Raw genomic sequence first — 19,545 nt, forward strand, 5'->3', positions numbered from 1 at the left:
GCACTAGTGGAAACAGAGCCTTAGGTAATTCTGTCTTGTTCTTTACATTGTTATGATCTTGTGTTGTCTTTGTTGAGTTCGGCTGTGTCTCAATAATTTCCCTTTGGGATTAAAAGTATTCTGATTAATGGAACCTTCCTTAATTCCTTAATGCAACACTGCTCTAAAGTATGACTAGAAAAGCAACAATTTTTTCAATGAGTAAATTTTGACTAACTAAATGCAATCAATTCATTTTTCACAATGAGGACAGTGTCTATGCCTTCCAACGACAAACACTCTGAATTTTTTGTGTCTGTAGCTGAACTACTATATCATGCTGAATGGTAGGAAAGCTTACAAATAGCAGAATAGGGAGATAGATTCATTGTTTTCTCCTGGGTCAGACCTGATTGGTTCTGACACACAATATACAGAAGAAAAAACAAATTTTTTATATACATTTCCACATAAGCCTGGGTCTTAGACATAACATTTAAAATATTGGACCGTTCTTCCCCAAGTATTCTTATATACTTACAATCCTTCTCGACTGCCATCGATAAGAGCTTGAAACAATGGTTTGTTATGAGGTATCGTCTGCAGAATATTCCCATCACCAGTCACATATCCAATAGCCCATTGTCCCAGTCTTGTGCAACTCAATCTAAAAATGTAACTGAAAAGACAAAAATACATACATCACAAATTAAAATGTTTAATACAAACAAATCACGACAGAATAAACTCCAGAAAAGAAGACAAAAAGAGGAAAAAAAAACATTACATAGAACACTTGTAAAACTTTGAAGTGGGAACAAAAAACCCACAAGGAAAATAACTGTTTACCTTCCTGGTTTAGTGCTGTACTTCTGTAAACGCGCCTTGACCTCGTCATATGTTAAAAATGCCATATAACCAGGGTGAGTCACTGCTAAAAAGTTCCAGTTCCTTAATATGGAGCTCCAAGGCTGAGGAATGAAGGTGGGAGAAAAGAAACTGGTGTCAGTTCAAACATTAATAAAAAAGCAATCTATTTTAAGAGCTTAGATCTTTGAAAAATTCACAGCTCAGTAAAAACTTATACAATGCACAGAATTTAAAATGATTATAATGAAACCATAGTGCTCATATATTTAAAAGAAAGAACAGCCTTGTTTACTCATATCTACAAAAAAAAAAAAAAAAAAAAATCATACTGATGTTACATATGCTATGCATTGCCACAAGCAGCCAAGCAAAATGAGGTTGAAGTCATTATATACCATTAATAAATGGTATATAATTATAAATATACCGTATACCCTTATATACCAGAGTTCAGAGATACCTTTTGACAAAGTTGTTTAAACAGAATAACACTGAGCCAAAGAAAAGGCTCTGTGCTTAACGCCCATGAAAATGCACTTTTAAAGAAAGCCTGTGTTTTGCCTATGCCGGGTCCTCCCAACCTAGTAGCACACACGTTTGCCTTTCCTTCACCCCCCACTGCTCTGTTCAGCTGCCAGGAGCAAAAGAAAATAACTGGTACTTCCGGGTATAATAGAGCATGTGACTCATTCCCCTCTCTCATGTGACAGCACAAGTACATGATGATTGTCCCAGTGCTATCACAGTCCAGTTTAAGCTCCAACTACAGCAACTCAGAGCTTACACTGGGCTTCTTTTACTCATGCCTGAAAGTTGAACAGCGCAACAGTGGAACATAAAGAGGGTAAAAGCATAAGTTGCTGGAGAGGGTTGCATTAAAGTGAGACTGTTTTGTGAAAAGCGCAGGTCCCCCAGCCATAGGCAAAAGGACACTCCTTGCTTTATATGAATATATCCACAACATCCCATCCACTACTGCTGACATGTATTTCAGAACATTTTGTGTAATGTATATGTCTCTGTGGTGATTGCAGATCTTGAAGTAGAAGTTTAGTCAAAACCTGACTAACTCTAAACCTGCTCTAAGCCACATTCTAAGCCTATTCTATATAGCCCTGTAAAGAAAAATGCTAAAGAGCCAGCACACCTTATCAGAAAGCCAAGACCGGCAGGTCAGGCTGTGGGAAGGATAATGAAGAGTCTCTTTCTATGCAGGGTGGCCCCAGTCCTGAAGACTCACGATGTGCAAATACAGCTTACTGACACAGAAAATCTAAAATATGCCTGGCCATTTCAAAACACCTGGTAACACAGCAATGGTATGTGTAATATAACATTTACAGAACAGACTTCAGACATGATCTAAGTCAATGGCCTCAGCTTTCCTGATATGAAATTATGGCACATATGCACAGTAATAAAAGAATGACAAGGAATTGTATAGCACTGTTCAGACCCTAAATATTCTCAAACATTGCCAGCACATATTAGCAACAGATAAGATTTTCTGGAGTTGTTCTTCAATGTCCAAGAGCAGCAGACCTTGAACACTATGAATTACTGTGCAATAATGTGTGAATGTAACATCACTTCTAATATACAAGCGTATTTTTTTTTCCTAATCTTTAAGCCACTTCATTTAATAACAAAACTTAGTCTAAATCAGCTTAAGTTGCATCCCTGTGAAAATGTGAAGATAAAAGGAAATAGTTTCAGAAGCAGTATTAGGATTCTGTGGAAATACCCCAGACAAGCTTGTGCCATGATGGGTTCCAAAGTGGATTATTTTTATCTCCTCCACAGGAAAAAAAAAGGCCAAAAACACACAACAAAATCAGTCAGCACTTTCTAAAAAGATAAACAGTTCAGTCTAAACTTTGCAACAACATTCAGACAATAGACTCAATCGCTGTAACTAATTATAGGTGCATTTACAGTTTATTTTTATTTATTTTTTTGTTTTCTTTTTGCTCCAAAAAAAGGAAAAGAAAAAATTCTTTCAGAATCCTACTACTTATTATTGTGCTGTGGAAAAAATATCAATTATACAGGAAGGAAATGTGAAATCTCACAGCTTTTCAAATGTTATTTTTAGATGAGAAAAACAAAACTTCCATGGGAGGCTGATGTATTCAAGTAAATATAGCATATGATTTTAGATACTGCATATCATGGTTTCTTTTCAGTACATACAAATGTACGTAAAGGGCTTTCCCTATTCCATGGGATTGGTAACGGGAACTTGCTAGACTGGCAGTTATGATCCTCTGTTGGCAGTCTATCCCACCCAAGCCTACAAGTGTAGAGTACACCAATTTTATACAGTGCAATGCCTGTCCCAGAACTGCTTTCGCACATGGAAACAAGCAAAAAAATATTTACAAATCTTTGGGAAGGCCAGTTACAAGGTCTTGCTTGCCCTTTGCCCCAAAAAACATCTTACAGCTAACAGCGTTCAAAGAGTTCTTGATGCCAATCGATATTAGTTGTGTACAGAATGGCTTGTCGTAAACTGCAACGCATGCTCAGAATAAATAAAGAGATGAAAGCTATTGGCCATTGCCCCGTTTATAGTCCCAACTTAGGTGCTTTACGTCACCTCATTTAGAACGATCGGAATTTCCGATAACTTTGTGTGACCGTGTGTATGCAAGACAAGATGAGCCAACATCCGTCGGAAAAAATCCTAGGATTTTGTTGTCGGAATGTCCGAACAAAGTCCGACCTTGTGTATGGGGCATAATAGTTGTTATGTGGACAGATTCTCCCCCCTGAGCTGTTGATCTCTGCAAATCCTCCAGAGTTACCAAGGGCCTCTTGGCCGCTTCTCTGATTAATGCTCTTTGCCCGGCCTGTCCGTTTAGGTGGACGGCCATGTCTTTGCAGTTATGCCATAAGTTTTCCATTTTTGGATGATGAATTGAACAGTGCTCAGTGAGATGTTCAAAGCTCAGGACATTTTTTTTTTATAACCTAATGCTGCTTTAAACTTCTCCACAACTTTATCCCTGACCTGTCTGGTGCGTTCCTTGGCCTTCATGATGTGGCTTGTTCACTAAGATTCTCTAATAGACCTCTGAGGGCTTCAAAGAACAGCTCTATTTATACTGAAATTAAATTACACACAGGTGGACTCTATTTACTAATTAGGTGACTTCTGAAGGCAATTGGTTCTACTAGATTTTAGCTAGGGGTATCAGAGTAAAAGGGTCTGAATACAAATGCACGCCACACTTTTCAGATAATTACTTGAATAAAATTTGGAAAACCATTTATCATTTTCCTTCCATTTCACAATTATGCGCCACTTTGTGTTGGTCTATCACATAAAATCCCAATAAAATACATTTACGATATTGGTTGTAACATGACAAAACATAGACAATTTCAAGGGGTATGAATACTTTTTCAAGGTACTGTTTGACCAATGATAAGATTATTCAAAGGGCCATGTGTATAATGATTGTTCCTCTTGAATCCCTGCTTACACCTCCATTACATATTAGATAGGGCCACCCATCACTAAAAAAAACTGGTCTCAGTATAGAGATGGTTACTACCCTGTTTCCCCGAAAATAAGACCTAGCGTGATTGTCAGTGATGGCTGCAATATAAGCCCTACCCCCAAAATAAGCCCTACCCTGTTTCCCTGAAAATAAGTCCTACCCTGAAAATAAGACCTACAAGGACTTTAACTAGGGCTTATTTGGGGGGTAGGGCTTATATTGCAGCCATCACTGGCAATCACACAAGGTCTTATTTTCAGGGAAACAGGGTAGTAAGCGTAAAAAAATGAAAAACTCTTTCTGGAGCGGATTACTATGGCTATCAAAGCATATCAGCAATCTTACCACTGTGGATTGGGATGATTCTTGACACCCTACTTCAGGCAAACTACTTCACTCATCACCAATGGTAAGAGCTATTGCATGTTCGACTTTATTTTGGTGATATTAAGTAACTGCTTGATTTTTTAATACTTAAAAAGGGAAGAAAAAAAAGACTAACATTTTTAAGACAAAAAGCTTCTCCCCTTACTATCTAGTATAAAACATATCAAAGAAATATGCTAGGACAGTACAAACACTCCCAAAAAGTTTCCTTTTTGGGGAAAAAAAACACATCTATAACCTTAAAAAGTCACACCTAATTCAAGGTTATAAACTAAACATTTAAGATGAATAGCAAAATAATAGCCAGCAAGCAGCATAAATGCTTAAAGGGGTTGTAAAGGTAAAAATTTTTTCACCTTAATGCATTCTATGCATTAAGGTGAAAAAACTTTTGACAGTACCGCCGCCCCCAGCCCCCCCGTTTTACTTACCTGACGCCTCGAATCTTCGCTGCACGTTCTTGTCATCTTCGCTGCAGCTCAGCCTGGTCGCTGATTGGCTGCAGTGGATGGATTGAAAGCAGCGCAGCCATTGGCTCGCGCTGCTGTCAATCACATCCGATGACGCGGCGCGCCGGGGGGCGGGGCCGAGTGATACAGCGAGCGGCTATAGCCGCCGGCTGTATCACGGGAGCGCGCCCGCAAGCACTCACCACCATGCGAGGGAGCTCGCATTAAGGTGGTGAATGCTTGCGGGGAGGAGCTGAAACAGCCGCCGAGGGACCCCAGAAGAGCAGGTTCGGGGCCACTCTGTGCAGAACGAGCTGCACAGTGAAGGTAAGTATGATATGTTTGTTATTTTTTTTTAAAAAAAAAATTACCTTTACAACCGCTTTAATCAGGCACAAACAACAAAGACACAAGTTTAACTTCTTCAAATGTGTTTAACCACTTCAGCCCCGGAAGAATTTACCCCCTTCCAGGGCCATTTTTTGCGATACGGCACTGCGTCGCTTTAACAGACAATTGCGCAGTCATGCGACGCTGTACGGAAACCAAATTGACATCCTTTTTTTCCCACAAACAGAGCTTTCTTTTGGTGGTTTTGATCATGTCTGCGGTTTTTATTTTTTGCGCTATAAACAAAAGAATACTGACAATTTAGAAAAAAACACAATATTTTTTACTTTTTGCTATAATAAATATCCCAGTTTCCCAGTTTAAAAAAAAATATATATGTTTTCCTTAGTTTAGGCCAATATGTATTCTTCTACATTTTTTTGGTAAAAAAAAAAAAATATTGATTAGTTTGCGCAAAAGTTATAGCGCCTACAAAATAAGTTATTGATTTATGGCATTCTTATTTTTTTTAAATAGTAATGGCGGCGATCTGTGATTTTTATCGGGACTCCAAAATTGTGGTGGACAGATTGGACATGTTTTGAAACCATTCACATTTATACAGCGATCGGTGCTATAAACAGCCACTGATTACTGTGAAAATTCCACTGGTAGTGAAGGGGTTAACACTAGGGGGCGATTAAGGGGTTAAATGTGTTCCCTCACTGTGTGTTCTAACTGTGGGGGGATGGGACTGACTGGGGGAGGAGACTGATCAGTGTTCCTATATACAAGGAACACACGATCTGTCTTCCCTCCCCTGACGGAACATGGATTTGTGTGTTTACACACACAGATCCCCGTTCCTGCTCTGTCAGGAGCGCTCGTGGGTGCCCGGCGAACATCACGGCTGCCGGGCATGCGCATCGGCTCCTCAGTGACGTGGTCGGCGCGCACCCCCTATACCCCTTAAAGCGGTCGCTGTACAGGTACGGTGATTCGCGCAGGGGAGCCATTGTGACGGCAGGAGGCTAGTGGTTAAAATGGATGTCCAAGCAAAAACAAAAGTAACATTTTGTTAGCTTCTGTCATACAAACATACATGAGCCTTGCTGCCTACTTCAGTCTGAAATACACCTTAAAAGTCCCATGAGCAAGGAACAATGGTACGCATGGCTGCTAAATTTGTAGACTTGTTTTTACTCTCCAGACATAGCACTGCATTAAAACAAAGTGAAGAGCCAATGTCCACTCAAAGCCTTTTCTCTCTTATCCCCCCTAAATAACTGCCCAACTAAGCTCCTCCCTGCTAGGGTTGGGAGCTTTTAACTTGTAGGAGATGGAAGCAAACAGGCAAAACGCACAGGTTTTACTCTAGGGAAAACTTTTTTTTGATAGCGTGGTAAACCCATCATGATCATTGTGTCTCCATTGGGGAGATTTACTCTACTACTTCTGAGAAACCAAAAATTAAAAAGTAACTGAAACAGGTGTCAAAGACAAGAGGACACAGAGAGCAATCCAAACCGTTTCTATCCACTTCACCAATCTATCTTCCACTTCACCAAAAATGTTTTGTTGCAGTTTGTGTCCACATTGCAGATTTCTCCTCTCTAGCTATCCCTGTGACAACCCATTGTCAGGACCCAGACAGCGATAAGAGGTTTTTATCATAATTATTCTATCTGAACAAATTATTATTTTTTTGAAAAATTGAATTGAGTTGGGATTTTAAGCACTAGACACTCTTCTGAGCATAGATCTTGTAAATTACCGTATTTATCGATATATAACACACACTTCCCCCCCCCTTAAAATAGGGGGAAAATCATGTGTGCGTGTTATACGTCGATATAGCCTGTCACTGAGGGGGAAGGAGGGGACGAGTGCTGCTGAAATAGAGCCGGATCGCCTGTGTACTCGGCTCAGCTCGCAGTCACGCTCAGTCCCGCCCCCTGGACAGCTCCTAGCATGGATGTTCCGGCATTGGACCGGCGTTATGTTCATCAAAGGATCCGGGACTGGGCGTGATGCCAAGCTGAGTACACAGCAGATCCGGCTCTATTTCGGCAGCGCCCGTCCCCACCTATCCCTTGGTGGCAGCATATATAACAGCAAGGCTGCAGATGGACGCTGAGCAAGGCTGCAGATGGATGCTGAGCAATGTTGCAGGTGGGCACTGATTAGGCTGCAGATGGGCACTGATTAGACTGCAGGTGGGCACTGATTAGACTGAAGATGGGCACAGATCAGGCTGCACTGAAGCTGCAGATGGGCACTAATCAGGCTGCATTGATGCTCACTGACCGTTATTTTGCTTCAAAGTGGTTTATTTAAAAAAAAAGTTTTTTTTCCTGAAACTCCCCTCTTAAAATTGGGGTGCGTGTTATACACCGATAAATACGGTATACAGTATGTAATAATGTCTTATTGGCTGCTCATGTATTACAGGAAGAAAAGAGGAGCAGCTTCTGCTGCCCATGTCATAGAACCTGGGATCTGCTCCAAGGTATCATGAAAATAATCAAAAAAAAAAAAAAAAAACTAAAACCAAAGTATTTAGATGGATTTCATTTCAATATTTCAAACAATGGGGGGAATTCAATTAAGCTGCTTCACCATTTTTCTGTCATGAATCCCTCTTGTTAATCTTTTATGCCAAATTCATGTAACATCTACAAACACTTTTGGTTCTGACTTGTGCTCCAAATTCAGGTAGTTCTAAAATGCACCACTTTTACACTGTGGTGAATTTAATGCACCAATTCAAAATAAAACTCTGGTAGTTTGCTGTGTCGGTAGACCCTGGCGAGAGATTTCGCAAAATGTCTAATGTGTTCTAAAAGTGGTGCAGTGTGCACCAAATTCAAGTATAAGTTCTAATCAGGTACATAAATTTGGTGAAGCTGCAACACCTTCAGAGCGTGCACAAGACTATCCCGTAAAATCTGTCTGCACCAGTCTGCATGAATTCCACAGAATAAGTCTTTCAAAAATTCAATGGGGGGGAATTTACTAAAACTTTGCTCTGCAAAGCATCCAGTCAGCTTTCAGCTTCAGTTTGTACAGTTAAAGTGGTTGTAAACCCTTACATATATCCAGTGAAGTGACTGGCCTCAGATGATACACAGAGATGAAACAAATCATCCTACGTAAGTTGTACATTTCTATCTACAGCCATCTTTCCCCTACATCCAAAGTTCAGAATTTATACAGGATCTCTCAACTCAAGGGGGGTAAAAAAAACAGGGGGTGGAGAGCTGAAGTTACATCAGTGAGCAGAGTTCTGAGAGCTGATTGGAAGGAAAGGGACACGCACACCCTTCATACAGCACAGAGGAACAGAGCTGAGGCTGTCAAACACAGACTGTGCCCTCCCCAGTCACCATTTTTCTCTTGGTGTCAGGAAACTCGTCAGAAGTGACTCTTGCTTATAGAAGAGGAGAGAAGCTGCAGAGAAAAATGACACTTAGTGCCCTGGATTGAGACAACTACAGAAGGAAAGCTTTGCTCATATTTCATTTCTGAAGTTTACAACCACTTTAAGCTTTGTATTGAAAGTGAAAGCATACTTTGGCTCTTTTAGGCTCACCTCATGCTAAATGAGCTATGAGCCCCAATAGCTAGGACTGACACGGCTTGACAAACCTGAAACTGCTGTATGCAGATGGAAATGAATTCATCTCTAAATGAAAGCTGCATCAGTGCTATACCCTAGCACTTCTGGAAGCACAGTTGGCCACAGGGGCATACAAATTATTTTTATGGAATTTGGCTGCTAAAATAAAGTATAAACCAAATTTGTGTTGGAAGTGAGGACTGTTTTAAAGAATAATTTCAGGCATCGGCATGTTATACATAGTTGCATTGTCCCAACTGGGACCGATTTAACCATGTATGATCTACCTGGCCAATCCAATATAAGCTGGAAATCGCTGAAGTAGATACCACTACATCCAGTCATCTTCACGTGCTTCCAGGTGCAGTGCTGAGTGGCAGGCCTGATGCATTGTAAATATAGGAGATCGACAGCTTAGCACAGGCATCATCATTAAGCGAATGCTTTACATTTTCTGAATGCAAAGCGGTCTCCGATTGGAAGAGGTACAGATACAGAGCAGTCACCATTCCTGCCTCTCCACCTCATCCACCTGAACCACTTTGCATATATTTAGAAAACGTAAAGCATTCACTGAATAGCACCTGTGCCGAATGGCCAACTTCCTGTGCTCACAATGTAGGAGAGCAGATGCTCAGTGTGAGACGTGGAAGCAAGTAGAGATCGGTGAAGTAGACACCACTACTGCAGTGATTTCCAGCAGCAATGGACAGGTATGTCATATATATAGTTACATTGGTCCAACCAGGTATAATATGCCAATACCTGGAATTATTCTTTAAGGCAGCAGTATTTGTTAGCGATTTAGAGTAAGGCCTCTTTCACATGGACTGTCCATTCAGGTCCGCCTGTCAATTTTTTAGGTGGACCTGAACGGACCCTCCATGGACCTCTATGGAGCGTCGGATGTCAGTGGTGACATGTCCGCTGACATCTGACCCGCTCCGATCCGAAAAAGTGTAACGGAGGAAAAACCTACTTTTCCATCCGTTTTCGGATCGGATCGGGTGACGACGGAATCTACGGTCCGTCATCACCCGATCCCCCATAGGGGAGAGCGGCGCTCTGACAGGTCCGATGGACCTGTCATCTGCCTGCTCAGCGGGGATCCATGGAGCGATCCCTGCTGAGCAAGCGGATGTTCACGGGGCGGATCATCAGGGATCCGTCCCGTGTGAAAGGACCCTAAGTTTTTTGCTTCCCTTCAGCCTGTCTCATTCTAAGCCGATTCGCTATCGTAATTAATATCAATTTGGTTTTACTTTAAATTATTGCAATTGCTTGTAAGGTAGAAATGTTAATTTAGTCCTAGAGTTTAATAAAGACTGCTTTACAAGAGTTAAACAGTATTGATGAAGAGCTAAAATAATTAAAAAAAAGCAATTTCCTAAGAATTCATACATTTATACACAGATGTTTAAGATAACAGTGACAAGATATGTACAAAGAACACACCATACCTGAAAAAGTCTTGTAAAAATATCAAATTCAAATACTGAAATGTAATCATTGCATGTCAAATCAATTGTAGATTTTAAAGCCATTGCTTCTAAGCCTGATGTGATCTGATGTACTTCATGAAGGCACTGTCTAAATACTTTCCATGGCACGATGGTTCTGTGAAGGGAGGGAAAGAAAACCATGAAAGCTTGTTGTGTACTAGTTTATGGACACAATATACAGAAAATAAACCTATATGTTGTGTAAAACATTAATCCTCTAAAAAAAGGAAGGGTGCATTTTAAACCATGCATATTTTAACACCTGAAATATACTTGGTAGTAACTTTTTCTTTAGTGTTTATGAATGCCTACAATATTATAAAATTATTTTATGTATTTCTTTTTTCACCTGTATAAACATTAAGGCTGGGTTTGCACTATTGCAAATTGGATGTGGGTTTCCCCACATTCAATTTGCATGTCAGGAGACTGTGACCGCCTCTCTATGGAGCCGATTCCCACATCTCTGGAGCAACTCCCGTGCCAACTGGACAGGAGTCCTGTTCGTCTTCTGGTCCATTTCAGGTCCAAATTCAGCCAAAAATTCGTGCTGAAATCGTACCTGAAAAGGTGAACAGGGATGCATCTGACCCCTGCTGTGAGCCGCTCCATGCTGTGGTGTGAACTCACCCCCCCTCCCCCAATACCAAGGAGAAGTATCAACTCTCCACGTATCCACTGTTCTTAATGTAGATCATATTGCATAGGTTATTCAGACTCTAGGAGTGGATCATAAGAATAGAGGGGAGGGACCTATGTCCGGTGTTATATTCCAAGAAAGGGATTTTTACGGGCAAGACAAAAATACTATTTTCTTAATCATACATTATAGGATGTAGCATTTGTATTCTAAAACACTGGGGCGTCCAAAAGTAGTCCAAATGAGGACAGAACAGTAGCAAACGAAAATCTAACAGGCCCACAAGGAACAAACCAAGACTTAGATAACAAGGGCAGCATAAGGAAGCCTACAATGCCATCTGAAGAACATTACAACCGAAACTGACACCTAAGCATCCCCCTGGTAAAACTTAATGAACATGTGAACAGAAGACCAGATAGCAGTCTTGCACCTGAGCAACAGCTGACCAAGCCAGATAATTGAGATCCCATGGAGTAATGAGGAGCATACAGGGAGTGAGCAACACCCTGAACAAAGCCTTCACAAGGGAGTGGAAGCCAGTGATCGCTGAAAGAGAATTGTTAAGGTTGAGATTTGACCCTTGCTGGTATTCAAGGCAAGATGTTGATCAAGACCAGATTAGAGGAAATCTCCCACAAAGTATTTCTGGGTTAGAAATTCCTAATGTTGCACCATGTGAAATACACTTTCCAGGTGCAATGGTAGAGTTTACGAGAAGTTGACATCCTAGCCTTTTGGAAAGCAGTGATATCAGGTAGTCTCTTATACTGTATTCAGAACTTGCGCTTCCAATAGCCAAGTTATCAAATCCAGCGACCAAGAAGCAGAATGGTAAACTTGTCTTCGCATCACAAGATCCAAAAGATCTGGGAGGGCCCATCGAGTCCACCAGAAGCCTGTTTGGTGCAATGAAAATTACTGAATTAAAGCACAATATCCTTGCGCTACCCTTCACCTAGCACAAATACAGTGCCTTGAAATAGTATTCATACCCATTGAAACTTTCCACATTTTTTCATGTTACAACAAAAACTGAATTTTTTTTTAATTAGGATTTTATGTGATAGACCAGCACAAAGTAGCACATAATTGTTCCAAGTTTTTTTTACAAATAAATATCTGAAAAGTGTGACATGCATTTGTATTCAGCCCCTTTATTCTGATACCCCCAACTAAAATCTAGTGTTACAATTGCCTTCAGAAGTCACTTAATTAGTAAATAGAGTCCACCTGTGTGTAATTTAATCTCAGTATAAATACAGCTGTTCTGTGAAGCCCTCATAGGTTTGTTAGAGAACCTTAGTGAACAAACAGCATCATGAAGGCCAAGGAACACCAGACAGGTCAGGGATGAAGTTGTTGAGAAGTTGAAAGCAGGGTTAGGTTATAAAAACATATCCCAAGCTTTGAACATCTCACGGAGCACTGTTCAATCCATCATCTGAAAATGGAAACTGGCCAAGAGGCCCATGGTAACTCTGAGCAGCAGAGATAGACAGCTCAGGTGGGAGAATTTGTCCACAGGACAACTATTAGTCATGCACACCACAAATCTGGCCCTTATGAAAGAGTGGCAAGAAAGCCTTTGTTAAAAGAAAGCCATAAGTAGTCCTGTTTGCAGTTTGCGAGAAGCCATGTGGGGGACACAGAAAACGTGAAAGAAGGTGCTCTTCATGGTGGTGGCAGCATCATGCTGTGGGGATGCTTTTCTTCAGCAGGGACAGGGAAGCTGGTCAGAGTTGATGGGAAGATGGATGGAGCCAAATACAGGGCAATCTTAGAAGAAAACCTGTTAAAGTCTGCAAAAGACTTGAGACTGGGGCGGAAGTTTACCTTCCAGCAGGACAACAACCCTAAACATACAGCCAGAGCTACAATGGAATGGTTTAGATCAAAGCATAATTATTTGTTAGAATGGCCCAGTCAAAATGCAGACCTAAATCCAACTGAGAATCTGTGGCAAGACTTGAACATTGCTGTTCACGGATTCTCTCCATCCAATCTGACAGAGATTGAGATATTTTGCAAGAAAAAAACGGGCAAACATTTCACTCTCTAGATGTGCAAAGCTGGTAGAGACATGCCCAAAAAGACTTGGTGCTGTTATTACAGCGAAAGGTGGTTCTACAAAGTATTGAATCAGAGGGGATCAATACAAACGCACGCCACACTTTTCAGATATTTATTTGTAAAACATTTTCAAAAAACATTTATCATTTTCTTTCCACTTCACAATTATGTGCCACTTTGTGTTGGTCTATAACATAAAATCCCAATAAAATACATTTATGTTTTTGGTTGTAACATGACAAAATGTGGAAAATTTACAGGGGTATGAACACTTTTTCAAGACACTGTGCAGCGCTCTCCCCTCTCTGAGGTAGTCCAATTGGGACACAACACAGATGGGGTGGGTCCAGTGAAGTCATCATACAAAACAGGTTGGCCAAGCATTGCTGAGTACCATTGGCTTTACGTACACAGGGAGTGGTGACAGGCAGCTTGCAAAACAACTTGTACATATGCTGGCTGATTGCATCTAATGTGTGTTCTTTTAACCATTGTTTTATTAAAGAATGCTGACAGTGAGCACCATAAAGCATTTTTTCTGTTTTTCAGCCATTATATCTCTAGTGAAAGTGAAAGCTGGAGACACTGCTGGGGAGCATTGTGAAATCGGTTGGCTTCACTCAAGCTGTATTTGACCTCATAGGGCAGTGATGGCGAACCTTGGCACCCCAGATGTTTTGGAACTACATTTCCCATGATGCTCAACTACACTGCAGAGTGCATGAGCATAATGGGTAATGTAGTTCCAAAACATCTGGGGTGCCAAGGTTCGCCATCACTGTCATAGGGGGTTAAAGGGTGAAAGCACACCCACAAAGCACAAGTGGTGGAGAATTTTGGGATTGTGCCCATAGTTTTGTGATGACAAAATGCAAAAAAAGGATGTGTTTGCACATGGAGTGCAGTGACTGGGGTCACTGGGGTTTGGATTGGGGCATTTTTGCAATATAGACTGTCTCCGTCGTTTGATACATAACATTGATTTTGAATTATTTTATTTCAGAATTTATATATTGTTTGGTGATATACTATTTGCACTTTATTAATGGTTTTCACATATTTTGCTGTGGTATTGTTTAATATGGGCCATCTCAGAAAGGGTTACGGAGGCCCTGAGAAGGACAACAACTCAGGCTGCCAGTGACGGTCCTCACCAACATTGTGGGAAATGCTGCAGACACCTCCTGCATTGTTAGCCAAACGCAGGCAGCAGGGTTCCCCATGGTGTATGATCTGCCATGGTGTGTGACAGAACTCCTCACAACACACTGCAGGACAGGAACTCCCCCAAACCCCCCCCCCCCCCCCCCCAAGACTGAAATTATAGCAGTCGGTACTTTGATCACAAACCCATAGGGGACCAAAGCAGCAAACCTGGACTACCATTTAAAGAGCAACAGTCCCTACTCACAACAGCCATTTATAATTCTGCAATCCCCCAGGCAGACAGGCAAGAGGTTAGGGACAAGCCCTAGGCAGTAGTCCTTGTCCACCTGGCAGACATAGGTCTTCAGGGACAGGGTTTCACCACAATGGACCTGTGAAGCACCCTGCTGCTCAACACATTGCACTATATGCCTAGTGGAGTACAAAACGCAGGATCCAGTGCCTGGAGGGCAGCATTACAGGCCAGTCCTGCATCTTCTTTGTGGCAAAAAAAAAGCTGAGAAGTAACTGACCCAGAAGCTAAAAACAGGAGCCCCAGTGGTTCTGCAACACCTGAAAAATCTAGAAAGCAGAAATACTTGTCATGATAAAAAGTGAAAAAGATTGCTTCTCTCAGAGCAGAGAGAATATATCCTCTCCCTCCTAAGCTGGACAAAAAAGGCGGTATATTGGGCTGCCAGTGTGGGTACATACTGCTGAAGGTGGCAGTATAACCCAGTGTTTTAGAATTGTGTCTTGCAACCTGTAATGTAAAATTAAAAACCTATTATGGTGTATTTTTCCCCAAGTCAAAAGCTAACCAACACATATGTATACTGCATTAAACACTTTATTTTAATTTATTATTTTAAGCAATCAGATTTTTTAATGTAGAATGTATATTTTAAGGTGGTTTCATTATTAGGCTAGCAATTGCTACAGGAGCTTTTAACTGCCACCACCATTCTGTGTAAACGATGTAAAAATTACAGTAACACACAGAAACCCATGTTTGTTTTTTCTCCAATACCAAAAGAGTGAAAGTTGGATTCTGACTGGTTGTCATTGGTTCCTGCAATCTGCATATTCCTCTTGGTTTAAATGTGTATAGAGTTTATATGAAGCAGAAAATATGTACATGATTACTGTGTACAAATTAAAGGCACCAATTCCAATTAAATTTAAGACTCTTAAAATGATTATAAAGTCTTGTTTTGTTTGCTATAAAAATAATAAACATGTTATACTTACTTGCTCTATTCCAGTGGTTTTGTGCAGAGCAGCCTGGATCCTCCTCTTCTCGGGTCCCTCTTCTGTGATCCTGGCCCCTCCCTCCTGTTCAGTGCCCCCAGAGCAAGCAGCTTGCTATGGGGGCACCCGAGCCAAGTCACAGCTCCCTGTGTCCTTTCAGACATGAAGCCCGCCCCGGCCCCGCCCCTCTCTCCCCTGATTGGATAGCTGACAACAGCGGGAGCCAATGGCGCCGCTGCTGTGTCTCAGTCAATCAGGAAGAAGATCTTGGATGGCTGAGACACTCGTGGACATCTTAGGACAGAGAGGGACCTCAGGTAAGTGTTAGGGAGGCTAAAGAAGTATTTTATCTTAATGGATAGAATGCATCAAGATAAAAAACCTTCTGCCTTTACAACCCCTTTAAGTACAAACTCTGATAATGACAGGGCTGAATAATTGTCACCAGAAGGTCACACAATGGATTCTTGGAAGACAAAGGACACATCATGTACTATTTGTTTCAGACCTTCAAAAAGGTGGATAAAACATTAGGTGTTAAAAGCAAGAAAAAAATAACCACAACAAAGGCTATGAAAAACTTGCTGACATAAAATAGTTTAGCAGATGAGTTAACACCAATTGATTCATCTTTTTAAAGTGTATCTAAATCCAAAAACAAAAAAAGGCATATATTGCAGCTTACCAATCTTTACATGTGGTGGCTGATTCAGTTTTTTTATGGGTTTTTTTCCACCCGGTGTTCTGGCCAGAAACACACTTCCTTTCTTTGCGTTGCTACACTAAATCCTCCACTGTATCTTTGGAGAAGAAACATAGCCACCCTTGAACGGCAGCATTGTCAACCTGTGCAGAGAGTACTTTTTGGCCAGCCATACACGGTTCAAACCTCAGCCGATTCAGCAGGAACCTGCCGAGATTCGAAACAATAATGGGTAGGCTGAATGTACCAAGTTGATCAATTGATCAACTTGTGTACAACCAGCCTGCTGGATTTGATTGCGATTATCTCAAGCAGCTGCTTTAGCCGCTAGCGATAATCATGGTCTTCTCCCGGTGGGGATACCCTCCTCTGCCTGCTCCCGCACCCTCATCGGGAGCAAACAATGGCTTGGCAGGAGAGATTCCCCTGTCAGCGATATCTGTGCTGAAGGGGAAACATGCAAATTTCTTTCCTGCAACCTGTGGCTCCAGGAAAGAAATTTGCACCGTCTATGGCCAGTCTTAGATGGACTAATAGATGTAGTAACAGTCACACTTACTTATAAGCATCTTTAATAATTCATGTTGTCTTTCATGCTCTTTTAAGCTTTTTTGAGCATAAGCGTTTTTTTTCACAAATCCTCCTAGATAGTATTTTCTTAACCACTGTATAAAACAAAACAAAAAATTGGAACAAACGTTTTTATGTGTTTTGATGCTCTTTTGAGAGCATTATTACATGCCACATTTGGCATGTCATTTTTTTTTTAGGGGGGTGGGGTACCTAGATTTGACAGGTACCCAGCTCCCACTTCCGCTCGGCCGCCTAGGTGACTCCTTCTCTCCCCCTCCCTCCCTGCAATCTACTGGGACTAGTCACAGGTCCGAAAAGATTGCCTGACCACTGAAAAGGCGCAGTGTGACGCGCGCACGGCTGTGAAGCCGCAAGCTGTCACAGCCGGGTGCCCACACTTTCAATGATGATGCTGCGGAGCGAGGCTTCAGGCAGCCGCATCACTGGACTGTGGGACAGGTGAGTGTCTGTTTATTAAAAGTCAGCAGCTAATTTTTTTGTATAAAAAGCTGTATCCTAGTGCCTGTGCTTTATTAAAAAAAAAGTTGATTTCTACCTGTTTTAACAGTGTCTTCCAGCGATCACATGAGTCCAGGCTTTCTGCGTGTGACATCTCCAGTGGGCAGGGCCTAGATTCTCCTGCTGACGTCAGCCAGGGAGGCAGACAGGAGAGGAGCAGAGAGCCTGGTGTCATGTGATCGCTTTAAGACACTGTTAAAACAGGTAGAAATCTGCTTTTTTTTTTTATAAAGCACAGGCACTAGGATACAGCTTTTTATGTGACAGAGAAGATGATATAATGACCAGTTAGTTTTGAAGCAGTGGGGAGAGGAGCAGATCGGTGCTAGTGAGAGCTGACAGGCAGGGAGGGGGGGGGGACAGAGGGAGACACAGGGAGAGCTGCAGATAACGGAGGCTTGTACACTGACCATAGTGTCAGGGCTCAGCAGCCCTGATATATCGTGGTCAGTGTACGAAGGGTTTAATACTACTTTAAAGGGGTTGTAAACGCTCTTTTTTTTTATACAACAGACATGTCATACTTACCTCCATTGTGCAGTTTGTTTTGCACAGAGTGGCCCCGATCCACCTCTTCTAGGGGCCCCCAGCGGTGCTATCAGCTCCTCCCTTCATCGGTAAACCCCCTAGGAGAAGCGCTCTCCCTGGAGGTTTACCACGCACATAGGATGCATTAACGTGAAAAAACACGAGGGTTACAACCCCTTTAAAGCATAACTTCTGCTAACACTATTTAAGCAGTTACAGCAACAGTTTTTTTTTCCTTTTAAAACGTTTTTAACTACATAAAAGTAAAATCTGAACCATTGTAAGACCAGTCTGCTGGTTGGAAGCTGAACAGTGAGGACCTTGAGTGGAGAGTGAACAAGTTTTGCTTTTTGACTGCTGACGATTGCTGGGTTTAGGTTCTTTTTGGGGCTTTTCCTTGTAGCTTTTTAACCAGCTTTTTTTTTTCTTTGCTTCCTTCAGCCTACTAATTACGGGGAGTGGTTAATTGGTGACAGGTGATTGAGGCCTATAAAACCTTGTGTAGAACTCATTGTGAGCCTGCTCATCTTTGAGCTTGCTAAAACTTAGACCAAGTGAAACTGGACTAAGTGGTGAGTTAAAAAACAGAGTTAGAGGAACTGGACTAAGTGGTGAGTTAAAAACTAGAGTTAGAGGAAGTGGACTAAGTGGTGAGTTAAAAACCAGTTAGAGGAACTGTACTAAGTGGTGAGTTAAAAACTAGAGTTTAAAACAGGAGGTTATAACAGGGATCATAGTACCTGTGTAGTGTGAGTGTTGTCTGAGTAGTGTAGTGTGTGGATCGTTAGTACTTGTGTATTGTGTACTTGTGTATTGAGAGTGCACGTAGGTCTGCTGCAAGTGCACGCAGGTGTCTGCAAGTACCTGTGTATTGTCTTGTTGAGTACCCGTGTATTGTCTTGTTGAGGACCGATGTATTGTTTTGTTGAGTATTAGTGTCAGGCAGCTAGTTGTTAGGTAATTTAGACAGGGTATAATCCCCGATCCTCATTATATTAATAGGTACAATACCCGGTGGGTGTGGAGAGGTGACTAGATGTAAATCTTGCGGCATGTATGCGTTCCTTGATCATCCGATCAAGGGTGAATACTGCTGTGCAAAAATAGGATTTTTATAACAGCTTACCTGTAAAATGCTTTTCTTGGAGTACATCATGGGACACAGAGCCTTAAGTAATTACTTAATAGGTTATAGGCCACCTTCAGGTGATGGACACTGGTTATACCCAATCCAGGAAGTTCACTCCCTATAAAACCCCTCCTCCTTCCAGGAGCACATTAGTTTTTGTAGCAAATAAATATACTTAAATCCCAAAAAAGAGGGAAGGGACCTCTGTGTCCCATGATGTACTCCAAGAAAAGGATTTTACAGGTAAGCTGTTATAAAAATCCTACTTTTATTATCGTACATCATGGGACACAGAGCCTTAAGTAATTACTTAATAAGTTTGCATTTTCACTTAGCAACAG

General features: G+C 41.5%; 1 protein-coding gene across 6 annotated transcripts in view; it reads right to left on the reverse strand.

Annotated features, from left to right (window-relative positions):
• CBLB (Cbl proto-oncogene B) overlaps nt 1-19,545 on the reverse strand; it is a 333,732-nt gene that overhangs the window by 191,255 nt on the left and 122,932 nt on the right. For all 6 annotated transcript variants that reach the window (XR_012241626.1, XM_073614961.1, XM_073614960.1 and 3 more), the window contains exons 4-6: nt 10,601-10,757; nt 829-950; nt 521-658 (exon numbers count right to left, since the gene is read on the reverse strand). Coding sequence is in view for 5 of the 6 variants with exons in the window: in XM_073614961.1 (XP_073471062.1) it covers nt 521-658; nt 829-950; nt 10,601-10,757 (417 nt within the window). In the remaining variant the exon portion in view is untranslated. The remainder of the gene's footprint in view (nt 1-520; nt 659-828; nt 951-10,600; nt 10,758-19,545) is intronic.

This window comes from Aquarana catesbeiana, linkage group LG02 (assembly GCF_042186555.1).
Source record: "Aquarana catesbeiana isolate 2022-GZ linkage group LG02, ASM4218655v1, whole genome shotgun sequence".
Taxonomy (NCBI): domain Eukaryota; kingdom Metazoa; phylum Chordata; class Amphibia; order Anura; family Ranidae; genus Aquarana; species Aquarana catesbeiana.